The sequence below is a fragment of the Haliotis rufescens genome, unplaced genomic scaffold, assembly GCF_023055435.1.
Source record: "Haliotis rufescens isolate VD_foot unplaced genomic scaffold, xgHalRufe1.0.p SCAF_16, whole genome shotgun sequence".
In the NCBI taxonomy this organism is placed as follows: Eukaryota; Metazoa; Mollusca; class Gastropoda; order Lepetellida; family Haliotidae; genus Haliotis; species Haliotis rufescens.
The window spans coordinates 16623870-16638513 of NW_025963846.1; the positions used below are offsets into that span (position 1 = coordinate 16623870).

Below are 14644 nucleotides of genomic sequence, written 5' to 3' on the forward strand. Positions count from 1 at the left end.
GGCACCACACTGACAACTCAGTTTTCAAATTATCGCCCAGAAGGCTTCTCTGCTTTACTATCGTGTTTGTTGAGATTCTCGCAGACCATCTTAGTTTGTCACAGAGGTAATCATTGCGGTACTCCACTTCTGCAACTGTAGCTGATCTTGTCCATGAGTAAACCGTCAATACCCCTTAAACATGCTCCACTTTGGTAACAGTCTTGCTCGAGTCAATTTCAACAATTTGATCAAATTCAGCAATCGACAATGACAATCTGCAGGTCAATCTCTGTCCATCATCATAACATTAAGAATAGTCTGTGGAAGTCTATTGAAGAAGACAAACTGTTACAAAATAACATTTTTCTGATCAGGCACTATTTGAATACATTGAACATTTAAGGCTGAGAGCGGAAGACACATATATCACATGAACAGAGCATCATATTGCCTAGCACCTCGGGTCATTGAACCCTCAATAGAACCCACATAGCCTTCTTTTGGGCCTCTCAGGTTCCTGGCCAAACACAGGGAGCGGATCCAGTAGCCTGTCGCTAGTCACATACTCCAAAGCTTGGCATTAATCACCATTTCCAGAATCTCTGTTCACTTGGTATAATCAAGGTGGCGAGGATATACTTAGGCGATATGTCGTCCCAGAAGCAAGCTGATGGCCGAGAAGAATCTGGAGTGAAGAGAGCTACTTCAGCCATACAACATGATGTTTATGTACCTGTTACAGTACTCCGCACCAACTAATGGTACTATGACAAGACTTCCAGCCTAGCACATAGCGAAGGAGTGAAGAGCGCATCTCCACCTATACCTATATCACGGTCTGTTTTGCATGGGAAGTACCTGTTCCTTGGTAGTGTCTAGTTTTCATCAGACCAAGATCCAGCCTAAATAAGACTGAAGGCCAGGTTCGAGGACCACTTCATATGACAAGTAGGAAGCTGTTTTCCTGTTCTTTTCAATGTGTGTTCAAACCAGACAATCCCATCTCATAGTCTTTCTCCTTTGTTTGTTCAATATATGAAGACTGAAGGTAAGCAGATCACTGAATACAGAGGACAACCGTTTGGCACCTTACATTCAGATCAACAGTTCTGTAAATCTTAACAATGGTGTCTGGCACTTTACATAGGACACAGGTCTTCTCAAAAGTTTTTCTTTAATCTTCTGTTCTCTTCTCTCAGTCTTTCAACTTCAGCTACCAGGTCCTGATTCACCGAGTGATGCTCCAACATGGCAAGCACCTCCGTCTAAAACAAGCCACATAATACTTTACCATCAGGTAGTGTAATGAGTCTCACCTGTGTAAAAAGATATATTAAAAAAAAAGGTTCATACAGTTGTTGAACACTAAAATTCAAGGCCCTTTCAAGGATTTTTAACTGTCATTGTCAAGGCTTTTGCAGTTGGGCTATTAGCCTTAGTCTGTCAATATTTGTTTTAAATTCAGCATACTATATATTAGTTGTAAGACCAAAAAGCAGTATGCACATCAGTATATGTCACTTTGAACAAATTCAAGGTTTTTCAAGGTAGTTTGCTGATTTTCAAGGTTTTTCAAGGTAGTTTGCTCATTTTCAAGGCTTTTCAAGATTGACACAAAAAACCAAGACTTTTGAAGAGGATCTTAAAATTCTAGGGCTTTTTAAGGCTGTATGAACCTTGCACCCATCTGACATATTATCGCGGTATCGGTAAATCTTGTAATCCACACCCTGACGATGTCCCTTGACCCAAGTTAGGTCGATGGATACTGATTATGCAAAATCCAAAACAGGGAGGACATATTCCACACCTATCACACCACAAAACAGTGATACTGCGATAAAATAGAGTTGCCCGCCCTTGAGTCGCTAGTGACAGGTTTTTTGTTGACCCAACTCTAATAAGAAAATCAGCATCGATCAATCCTAAATGATGTGTCATAAAGGTTGAACAAATAACAAGTAACATTTTGGGTACAACATATCTATAGGTTTGTAAGCATGCTCCATTACCATCCATCATTAATTAACTACCGCAATAATTATCAACACAAAGCTATTTCTCAGTTTAACAAAATAACAAAATTTTGTAAATATTTCATAAAAATCCATTTCTTATAAAATTGTAGAATTTTCCTATTCGGAATATTCTATAAGTAATACGTTACCACTGTTATACCGAGGCTGTTGTCTCCCACAACTGCTGCTATAGCGAAATCTACCACAGAGATCTCAATTACCTCATGCAGCACGTGCGTAGCCACCTAGCTGCCATGTGACACCCTTCACTCTTGTCTCCTGCGAGAGCAAGTGCTCGGGGGACGGACGGGCGGGCAGCAGCCCAGTGGTAACGTATTACTTATAGAATATTCCGAATAGGAAAATTCTACAAATTACATTAAGTAATACGTTACCACTGTTATACCGAGGCTGACTACCACAGTAGGCGGTGGGGAGCACCTACAACCCGAATCCTGACTGCTAGCGTTCCTTCCGACCAGCGGAAGTAAACACCAAGGCGGAAGCACTCGATGCGCATGCACCTAGCTAGGCGTTACCCTATAGGAATACCAAAGCACTGTCAAGCGCATACCGTAAGGCTCAATCGTCAATGCCAAAACGATTGGTGACTCCAAACGGCCCCACTGGATAGGTATTTCATCGCCGCAGCGGATGAGAACACTGTATCCGCGTGAGCTAAATCTTAGATCAGGTTAAACAGTCGAAAAGAGGGAAATTAATTTCCTTCAGACCGTATATCCCAGAGCAAGCCTACTTAAAGTATGCATTAGGCGCGTGACCTAATTCCAGTATTCGTAAGCATGTATCGCAAGGTTGGAATACACGACAGACAATTAAATGCATAATTGTCAAAATACAAATAAGGACAAAACACACAAAAAGCCGCCTCACCTGTGGTGTGAGTGCGCTGGTTTGCAGGACCCCCACTCCTGTACCCACGGCGTGGGAACATTGGAGACGACCCAGATTGACCACCGTGCAAGGACTGACGACTGCGGAGTTTGGAATTGCGCTGGACACACCCCCTAGATGACCGCTTGTGCCGCGATCAGCGGCCCAAGACGGTGCACCCCCTCCACGTCTTCATCAGAAACCTTTCTGAGGTAATGATTGGCAAAAACCGAGTCAGAACGCCAGTAACAACCTCGTAATATTCTGTGAACAGAGATATTCGAGTGTAGGGCAAATGTTGCCGCTAGCGCCCTGATCTCGTGCGGGTTTGACCCCGCTACCGGTAACCCCCGAGACCGGTACGCCAGATTGATGACAGAACGAAGCCACAACGCAATCGAGTTGCGAGTTATGTCAACCGTGCGATTAGGGTTACACGATATGAACAGACGGTCACGCCCTTGTCTACGTTCATTCGAAGCCTTAAGATAATACTTAAGGGCCCTAACCGGACACAGCGCTCTGTCCTCAGTATCAGCAGGATGTAATATTTCTTTGAGGGATCTTACAGTGAATTCTCTCTCCGTTTGCCCAACTCTCTGATTCTTGGCGACGAAGCCCATGAGCAGGCCCAGGCGGACCGCTCCTTCGTCACCCCTATCGAATCGTACCTTGGCGACATCGAGTGCATGAATTTCGGATACACGTGCCGCCGTGGCAAAGGAGAGGAGAAATGCTGTTTTCCAAGTCACATGCCGGAACGAAGCACTATGCAAGGGTTCATACGGAGCTTCCGTGAGTGATTGCAACACTAGGGAAAGATCCCAGGCCGGTGCCCGAAGGCGGCCCTTCTTAAGATCGTGCTGTTTGAAACCCTTGATAATACCCCGTATCACCGGCTCTTTGGAGAGACTGGTACCCATAGCAACGTCCCGTACCGTAGCAACGGACGAGACATAGTTGGCAATGGAACCCCCGGAGAGTTTCCGGGTCTCTCGCAAGTGAGACATGAAACGAGCAATATCCTGCACAGATACCTTATCTGGCGAATGAATGTGATGTTTACAACACCACTTCGTGAAAATAACCCAACGTGCATTATACACCTTCTGGGTAGAATCACGATGCATACTAACGTATGCCCGAGACGCCCGGCGAGAAAAACCTTTACTCCTCAGACGCTCGGTGACAACATCCACGCGTGCAGATTGAACTGCCCTGCGTTTGGATGAAGCTGACGGGTGTGAGGGTGGATCAAGAGATCCGGTCTCACAGGCAGTGGGAGTGGCGACTGCGTGACCTGGGTCAGCAAGTCGGGGTACCACGATCTGTTCGGCCACATGGGCGCGATCAGTAACATTCGACAGCGAACTCCTCGAAGCCGGCTTAGAATGTGTGGTATCAACGCTGTCGGCGGGTAAGCATAAGCGTCCAAGCCCGTCCAGTCTAACGCGAGAGCATCGTGATCGATGGCCCTCGGGTCCGGGACTGGTGATACAAACAACGGGAGTTGATTGTTGAACCGTGTTGCGAACAGGTCGACCATCGGACGACCCAAACGTTCGCACAGCCACTGAAACACCACTGGGTTCAGCATCCACTCTGTGGGGCTCGGATCCTGAGGCCTCGATAGAGCATCGGCCAGTACGTTCCGCACACCTGGGATGTGACGGGCGCGTATCTGGCACGGGACACTGTCCACCAGAGCGTAAAACTCGAACGTGAGATCGAGTAGCGAGTGACTGTGGGTTCCCCCCAGTTTGTTCACATAGGACACTACCGTCGTGTTGTCGGTCGCCAGCATGAGCCGGGCGTCGACGAGACGATGCTTCCAGTGATTGACTGCGTTGATCACTGCCTTGAACTCGAGACAATTGATGTGAAGACCTAGTTCGTCTACGCACCACAGCCCCGAGCTCACCTCCCCCTCTAGATGGGCGCCCCAGCCCACTAGAGAGGCGTCTGTATACAGGTTCAACGTGGCCCGGTAGGGCCGCATAGAGACTCCTGATAAGACATTGTAAGGGAGCGTCCACCACTCCAGATGCGGTCGGAGCCGATCCGGGAGGGCGACGGTCGCACTGTTCACCTCCGTTGCTAACAACTGGATTAAAAACCGTTGCAGCGGGCGGAGTTGGAGACGACCCCGTTCGGTGCAGTCCTGGGCTGATACAAGTAGCCCTAACAGCTGTTCCCAAAAGTGAACAGTCTGTTGCACCGCTAAGACTTTGGCAATCATCGCCTGAATTTTGTGCCACCGGTCTGGGGGGACAAATAGGCGATGGGACACCGTGTTGAACCGACCTCCGATGAACTGCAAGTTCTGAGAAGGGGTTAACTCGCTCTTGGGGAGATTGACAATCCACCCCAATTGCTCCAAGAGCCGACGTGCGAAAACGAGATGGCGTGACAGGGTGTCCGACATTCGATTTGCTACTAGCGAGTCGTCCAGGTACGCGAAGTACCGGACACCCCTCCGGTGGAGGAACCCCACTATGGGGGTGGTTAACCGGGTGAACAGCCAGGGAGCGGATGAAAGACCGAATGGGAGTACAACCCACTCGTAGTGCCTGCCTTGAAAGACAAACCTGAGATACTTCTGATGATCCGAGTGAATCGGAACATGCAGATAAGCATCCTTCAGGTCGATCGAAGCTAGCCAGTCGGCCGGCATGATCAGTGCTTTCAGGTCCGTCAAGCTCAACATTCTGAACTTGGGCGGTTTGCGCAGGTAGAACTCGTTGAACGATTTCAAGTTGTGAATCATTCTGAGTTCGGCACTGTCCTTCTTGGGAACGAGAAATATCCTGGAGTAAAACCCCGGTGTTATTTCTGGTAGAGCTAACTCCCGAACTGCCCTCTTCTCCACCAACCTGCCGATGGCATCGGCGAGGAAGGGAAGATCGGTTTCCGAATAGAAACCTGCCGACGGGGCAACGGTGAGCGGCGGATTCGCTATGAGATCGAGCCGATAGCCGTACCGAATCGTGTTGACCACCCACGGGTCGTCGAACACTTGTTCCCAATTCTCCCAGTAAGTCTGGAGTCTGGCTCCCACTGGGGAAAGAGAGGGGGGCCGGACGGGCTGCGGCAGGCGCAACTGTCCAGGGCCAAGTGACTCGGGTTCGCCTACGGGCCAACCGAAGTTGGCGCTGTCGGCATACGAACCCCTCCAATGAGAGTCACCTGGAGGGGCCCTTGCCGTCCTTAGACGACTTGGGCTTCCCCCAGTTCCCCTTCTTCCCGCGAAAGGGCTGCTGAGAACCCTTACCGGAGCCCTCAGAGCGGGGCTTCTTCCCGGAGGAAGAAGGACCCGACCCCTTAGGCCTGCCGGACGCAGCATCCTGGGGCGCGCTCCGCTTCGGAGCGGCACCCAGGCGCCTATGCAAGGACCCCACAAGATCCAGTGTGTGCCGAGAGGCCTCGGCAGACACAGCGGCCTGTTGTTCCTTCAGAACCCCAGGGATCTTGTTATTAAACAGGGTCCGAGCAGACCAAGGCTGCGAAAGGAGCACCTCCTGATTAGCAGCGTCCAACCCTGAAGCAACCAGATACGACTGGCGCCGAAGAAAATGGCACGTGCCGGAAACAAAGGCCGAAGCCCCGGCAACGTACTCCAGGGAAGCATTCAAACCGAGCAAGCAGTTGTAAATGCGCTGGTCTCGGTCCGTGGGAGAACCTTCGACCAGACTGGCCGCTGCAGCCAGGTATGTGTCTCCGTGAGACATTGCCAGCATGGAGTGTCGAGCGAGGGTGTCCAGCTGTTGCAAGGTACCTTGTGGTACCGTGGCAACCGGTGGGGCACGGACCCCCAAACGCTCCACATGGGCTTCCGCAGAAGGACCAGCCTCGGGAAAGGCAAGGTCATGTACTGGGAAAGACCCTTTTCTCCACGACGGGGGAGGTAACGGGAGACCCCGACCGGAGGCAGCCGTGAAGGCCTTCTCCAAAGAAGGCTTAATCCCGCGCAGCAAGGTTGATGCCGGGAAAGCCTTGTCGGACGTCTCGTCGTATACCTCGGAGGAACCCACGGAACCGTGGATTCCCCGCGGTATCGGCAGGGGCTTTGGCATGTCCTCGAAGAGGTCATACACCATGGCAACGCGGTCCTTAACCGATAGCGGAAGCAACGGTTCGGGGGAAGGACCGGTAACCACGGCAGCCGCCGCCGTACCGGTGGACCCCGCGTCCGAACCCGCGGCCACCGAAGAGGCCGGGGACGGAACAGCCAGCGGCCTATCTTGCGATAAGGCCGCCAGCTTGGAGTCCACAAGTTTCGACAATAATGCGGCGACGGAAGCCCCAGACAGCCCGAGGGCCGCAAGGGGATCCGCCGCAGCCGAGGAGGTGGTACCCGCACGGGGACCCCGACCGGACGAACCGGCCACCACAGGGGTGGAGACGGACTGTACGTACAGCCGGTACCGCTCAAACTCCGCAGGCCCCAGACCTTCGCACAGGGTACACCGGGTGTCCCCGCAAGGAACCCTGCACCGCGGGCAACGATCGTGGGGATCCCGGGATGACAAAAACTTTCTGCACACCCCACAACTCCGAGGAGCAGGGGTAGAGGGGGTGGATACTGGGGACATATCCATGTCAGACATTGTTTGCTATAAACAAAGAACAAAACATGGTTACAACGCACGCACCACAACGATTCACAAACGAGCATTTTCACAAGAAAATAAACGAGCAATGTGAACATATAACATACACATATAACTTTTATTAAAGAAATAAGTTATGTTAACCCCCAAAACATACAAGAACAGGGGAAACGTAAAACACAACGTGCATACGCGAACCCTGCAAGTATAGAGAAAAAAAGGGCGGGAAAAATTTTCCGTTTGGCGGGAAAATTATAACCAAGCGTAGCTACCGCAACGCCCCATAAAAGCACAGTTTATTAGAGAATAAACTATAATAAATATCACCAAATCTTCCAGGAACGCTTCAGCAGGAGAAAACACGTCTTGCTAAGCAGACGAAGGAGACAAGAGTGAAGGGTGTCACATGGCAGCTAGGTGGCTACACACGTGCTGCATGAGGTAATTGAGATCTCTGTGGTAGATTTCGCTATAGCAGCAGTTGTGGGAGACAACAGCCTCGGTATAACAGTGGTAACGTATTACTTAATGTAATATAGCGAAGGGAATATTCACAAATACTCAAGGCAATCTTCAAAGCTATTTCTGACTTCAACAAAATAAGAAAATTTCGTATGACATTTGTTTAAAACTGACCTGTTTTTCAGAAGGCACTGCCTGAGAAAAATTGTTATTGTTCCCTCCTAGCCTATTATCACAACTAAGGAGAAGAACATGAGAAGAAATTCCATTTCTTAAAAAATAGTGAAGGGAATATTCATAAATTCTCAAGACAATCTTCGTACACGGTAGCAGTCAACATTAGTTTATACAATGCTGCTTGACAGCAAACAAAGGGAGATAACTGACCTGCAGAAACCGAAACGGGTGGAGAACTCGAGAGGAACAAGCTGCAGGTCTTGATGGAACTAGTTAGACAATGATAGCAAACAAAGGGAGATAACTCACCTGCTGAAACTGAAACTGGCGGAGCATCTCCAGATGAACAAGCTGGAGGTCTCGGTGGATGTCCTCCCGGAACTCCTCCAGAGCTTCACGGATGAGGTTCCGGATGAACTCAGTCTGGAATACACTGGTTTCTGATGCTGCTGGGCCACTCTCACTCCTTGGGCTCTGTGTAAAATGATGGATGATGCTAACAACTAACCTGGCAGCAACAACTAAAACAGTAACCATGGCAACATATCGACATGCAAGGTCTGTATTACAGTAGACGTGCCACTCCATTCCTCCTCTGAGTCAAATTCTATGCATTTATTAAGAATTTTGGTCATCAATATAGTTTTAGTACGAGGTATTATTCTTTAAGAGTGAGTGAGTGAGTATGGTTTTACGCCGCTTTTAGCAATATTCCAGCAATATCACGGCAGGGGACACCAGAAATGGGCTTCACACATTGTACCCATGTCGGGATTCGAACCCGGGTCTTCGGCGTGACGAGCGAACGCTTTAACCACTAGACTACCCGACCGCCCCTTATTCTTTAAGAAGTTTACTTGACCAATAGCAAGTGCAAATGGACTTTTGTGTGTCGAATAATGTAAATTCAAAAGCTCAAATTTGAGAATTTTAAAAAGTTGTTGTTCTCTATCAACCATATCATTGCCAGCACAAATCACACAATTCCACTGGTATCCTGTCTACTCTTACCCTACTCATGAGTGATTGAACGATTTTGGCTCAATGGTGCTTTAAACAGTATTTCAGTCATATCACAGCATGTCAGCTTCATGTGGGAGAAAACTTTTTTTACCATTTTGCTGAAACCCACATGCAGTGTTTGGTGTTGATAAACAAAGAAACATAACCAGGGAATCTGGGACTTGAACACATGATTTAGGGCCTAAGGGACATTACTCTGCACAGTGATTTGTGTGCCTGGCCCACTGGGCCACCCATGGATCCTACATATGAACATGATTAAATTTTCAAATTGAAATAGAAACAGACCTTCTGAATGGAGCAAAATGAAAAGACTTTCTTAAATATTTTTTATGACTGAACTAGCTTTATCAACTTGTCCTTGATAATTATTACTATGCATGAACAATTGTCAATGCAATATTGAACCAGGGTGCTATGACCCAAGGTCTTTACATTCCGTCCCATTGGTGAGGTGAGGTGAGGTGAGGTGAGGTGAGGTGGGGGTAAGGTAAGGTGAGGTGAGGTGAGGTGAGGTGGGGTGGGTCGCGGTGATGTGATGTGATGTGATGTGATGTGATGTGATGTGATGTGAAATGAGGTTTAACGGAACGTTCAAGATACTTGCACTTATATAGTAATGTGCACACATTAGTGTGTGAGTGTCTGTGGATGCTTGTACTTGTCCCAACTTATACTGGTTTTATGGTGCTAGGTCATTCAGATACCAAACCGCAGTTTAACATGGATACCACGCTCAGAAACATTACACTGACTCCAAGCCGGCTTGTCCCTTTTTTCATCCCTTTAATGCTGAGACCCAGCTAGAATCTTTGAGCCTCTTTTTGTGTGATCCCAACGGATGAAACCACCAACTAGACTATGGAGGCAGTTCTGGGGACCTATGACTGCCTGCAATCACCTGAGTCGCCTTCCTGAACATGGCCTTCAACTCCCCCTGCATCTGCTCCGAGTAGTCCTTGACAGCTTCCTTCACCAGGTGGCGCAGCTGCTGTGTGTTAGTGGGACTGCCATGGGAGGGGGAGGGGAGACGCGTGTCCGCCCGGCTACTGGCCCGCCCGCTGCGGGGGCTGTCACTGCTGGTGTTGCAGCTCCCCCTGCCGTCGGTCACGTCCCCCTCAGCACCGTCAGCGCTGGACTGTATAGGCAGGTGGACAGATGGCAGGCTGGGAGACGCACAGATACCTTTGGGGGAGTGCTTCCGCCGAGTTGGTGAGTCAAACTCTGGAATAACAACACATACATTTGGGGCTGATTATCAACACTGGGACTGAGTGGGCAAGTATCAGCAAGATACACCCTATTAAAGCAGCCAGTAACTTTTGGTTTGGTTTGTTGTTTTACGCCGCACTCAGCAATATTCCAGCTATATGTCGGCGGTCTGTAAATAATCGAGTCTGGGCCAGACAGTCCAGTGATTTACATCATGAACATCGATCCACGCAATTGGGATCGATGACATGCATCAACCAAGTCAGTGAGCCTGACCACCCGATCCTGTGAGTTGCCTTTTACGACAAGCATAGTCGCCTTTTATGGCAAGCATGGGTTGCTGAAGACCTATTCTACCCCGTATCTTCACGCATGCAGCCAGTAAGTAATCAATCCTGGGCACACCATAGTGTCACAGCCCTGTCACGCACTGTAACCCTCTTGTTAATCATTAAACAACAACCCTACTGGTTGCTCTGCCCTGGATTCCCTACATATGTACAATATCTTTAAGTAGCATTTTGAAAGCTGTCGTATCAATTCTTTCTTATATTGTTTCCATTGCGAATGCAGGCCTCAAAGTTGTGACTTAAATGGTCGCCAATGCAACCTAAATTTCAATTTGTCTACTGTTTAAAATTCAGAGGTAGTCAAATGACTACCTTGAAAAATATCTTGTGGCGACTAAATTCTATTGCTACCCATATGTACACCCCAAAATAAATAACAGCTGGTCTTGGTAATTCCTCCTAAAGTAGACAATGAACACAAATACATAATGTAATTAGTATTTTATTTTAGTTGACAATGCTCATTGGGTAATCAATGATATACCTATATAATCTAGTAACATAAATTGCATCATTGTTCAAGTCACAAATAACAAAAATCAAGTACAGTTTCCACTATTACACAATTCCAAGACTAGTGCTATGACTTGTACATATTGTAACAGTTATGTCATAAAAGATCATTTCAAATGCTTTTGGCCACCTACAATATTGTCTTGACATTTTGATTTTACCACTGGATACCTGGGAAAAAATGCTTGTAGCCATATGGCTACTTGGTAAAAGTTTAAACTTTGCGGCCTGGAATGTCACATGGAACACGTTGAAAGACTAGAGAAGTTGAATATACAAGTCAACTCTGTCCTCATGCCTCGCATCCGAGAAGATCCGGGTTGGAATTGATCATCAGCAACCCATGTTCTTTGTAAGAGGCAACCAATGGGATCAGGAGGTCAGGTTCAGTGACTTGGTTGATGATGCATGTCATCATATCCCAATTATGTAAAATGATGTAAAATGATGCTCAACCACTGGATTGTCTGGTACAGACTCGATTATTTACAGTCCTCTGTCATATAGCTGGAATATTGCTGAGTGTGACGTTAAACAAGAAACAAACAAACGAAAAAAACTTCATGCTCACAGGTGTATCTATTGCAGTGGAAAGACAATATTGTGTTTAACTACAGCCAAAAGCCATAGCTTTGGGTAATATCCCAGCTATATTCCAACTGAAAACCTAAAATTGTTCCTAAATTCGAGAACTGAACCAGGATTTTTGTTTGAAATCAGCACAGCAACTGTACACGCTGAAAGTCTTTCAAAAGACCTACAGATAGACCATTCTTACAGCTAACAAGGAAATTAATTAACAAGACTCATAGCAGAAGCCAAGTGATGGTTACACACGATGATTGTATGAGTCAAGATTTACCTGTGTGTCCATTGGGCATGGCTCTATGGTTGCCATAGTTACCATCATCCTGGGCCAGATGGGTCTGATACCTCATGTTCATCATTGGCATGCCATCAGACGACATTGACAGACCCTGGAAGATACACAGTGGAACAACCATGAGAGAGCACATGAGATGACAGTGTTTGTTTGTTTATTTGTTGTTGTTTAACGCCGCACTCAGCAATATTCCAGCTATATGATGGCGTCTGGACCAGACATTCCAGTAATTGACATCATGAGCATCGATCCACGCTATTGCCATACAATAACATTTCATTAACAAAGTCAGTGAGTCTGACTACCTGACTAGTTGCCTTTTATGGCAAGCATGGGTTACTGAAGACCTATTCTATCCCGGGTCTTCTTGGGTGGCAGATCCCTTGTGGGGATTCTGCCAGGTTATACACCTGAACCACTAGGCTACCCCATTGCACCCAAGTTATAAAATGTGTCAGTGAGTGTTTTGTTTTTTTGGCTGCTTTTAGCAGTATTCCAGCACTAGCACTGCTAGGGACACCATCCATGATGGGCTTCAAACATGTCACTCATGTGGGGAATTGAACACAGGCCATTGGCGTGATGAACAGGCACTTTAACCACTAGGCTACCCCATTGCACCCAAGTTATAAAATGTGTCAGTGAGTGTTTTGTTTTTTTGGCTGCTTTTAGCAGTATTCCAGCACTAGCACTGCTAGGGACACCATCCATGATGGGCTTCAAACATGTCACTCATGTGGGGAATTGAACACAGGCCATTGGCGTGATGAACAGGCACTTTAACCACTAGGCTACCCCATTGCACCCAAGTTATAAAATGTGTCAGTGAGTGTTTTGTTTTTTTGGCTGCTTTTAGCAGTATTCCAGCACTAGCACTGCTAGGGACACCATCCATGATGGGCTTCAAACATGTCACTCATGTGGGGAATTGAACACAGGCCATTGGCGTGATGAACAGGCACTTTAACCACTAGGCTACCCCATTGCACCCAAGTTATAAAATGTGTCAGTGAGTGTTTTGTTTTTTTGGCTGCTTTTAGCAGTATTCCAGCACTAGCACTGCTAGGGACACCATCCATGATGGGCTTCAAACATGTCACTCATGTGGGGAATTGAACACAGGCCATTGGCGTGATGAACAGGCACTTTAAGTACTTGGCTACCACATCTTCCCAAGTAATGAAATTAAATGATTGTGTTTTGGTTTTTATGCTGCTCTTAGGAATATTCCATCAAAATAGATGCTGGGGACAGCAATCATGGGACACCCAAACACACACATAACCTGGAGAAAGCGATATCGTGCATCATGTGTAATTTGCACTTTCCATTTTGGGGAATGCAAGTTCGAGTTGCCTGCCCTTGGTACAAGATCTGGAAAATTAAACAGCCCGATGATTGGGGTTGAAAAATGACAGATGGATATAAACGTAATACTTTCTCTCCCCCCCCAAATAAATGCAGACTCGATGTCAAAGTCTTAACAAGACAAAATAAAGGTTGATAGCATGAGCAACACACCAGTACATGTACAATGACATACAATTCACCACACATTGTACCTGCATAATTCCGAGTTTAGTCAGTTCTCACATCTAGACTGAGGTACAGAGGACCCACTCTGCCCTGAAATCTAAACTGGCTCATGCTCTGGCAAAAATCAAATGTAAATTTACCTGGCCATGAAACATTGGACTGTGCACAAGGGGACTAAGTCCTCGTTCATTGAAGTTTTGTCTCCGTGGCATGGATGTATCACTGGCATTGCTGAGTCCAAGGTTATTAGATATGGGTGAGAACACACCTGAAAACATCCCCATCATAAACTTGTTGCATTTCTGTAAATGCACATGTGAACATCTTAAGCATACAATCAGAAAATCTATACTAGGTAGGTGAGATGAAATGGGGTGTCATGTTTATTAGCATCTTCCCGAGGCAAGAGAGTTAACTGACTAAAAGTCCAGTTTCCACGCTTGCTGAATTAAGCTGGAATTGCTGGGCTCGATCGTAGCGCCACCAGTGGCTGTTACGAGTGATGTCCCTTCTATGCCTCTCCTATGGACCAATCAGATTCCACCTTGCACCACTTGCATTTGCATCAAACAAAATGGCGGCGCCCAGACAAGACAATTTGATCGACAATCAAGATCTATATTGTGATAAAACATGAAGTGCATCAAATCATGGGAGCACCTTGATTAAAAGATTTGGACAATATCTGTTGACAACGAGTTGGCGGTGCACATGTTTTGCAAATCCTGCAATCGACCAAACTCTGCATGACAGTTTACGAACAGGATTTCGATGATCGATTTTGATTGGACTCGTTAGTCCAGCCAAAATGTAACTCCATAATACCAGCCTAGTTTGGCAAGGGTGGAAACTGGACTTTTATAGTCAGTTAACTCCCTTGCCTCGGGAAGGCAGTTTATTAGTCTTTCCTCGTATGTATGCATGTGTGGCTGCTTGTACTAGTCTGGACTAATGCTGGTTTTATAGTGCTAATTCATTGAGATA

General features: G+C 47.1%; 1 protein-coding gene across 1 annotated transcript in view; it reads right to left on the reverse strand.

Annotated features, from left to right (window-relative positions):
* Positions 1-512: 512 nt before the first annotated feature.
* LOC124121060 (protein NEDD1-like) overlaps positions 513-14644 on the reverse strand; it is a 31439-nt gene continuing 17307 nt past the window's right edge. Inside the window, exons 11-15 of the mRNA XM_046484013.2 lie at positions 13801-13928; positions 12104-12218; positions 10068-10390; positions 8453-8617; positions 513-1247 (exon numbers count right to left, since the gene is read on the reverse strand). Coding sequence (XP_046339969.1) covers positions 1143-1247; positions 8453-8617; positions 10068-10390; positions 12104-12218; positions 13801-13928 — 836 coding nt within the window. The 3' untranslated portion in view covers positions 513-1142. The remainder of the gene's footprint in view (positions 1248-8452; positions 8618-10067; positions 10391-12103; positions 12219-13800; positions 13929-14644) is intronic.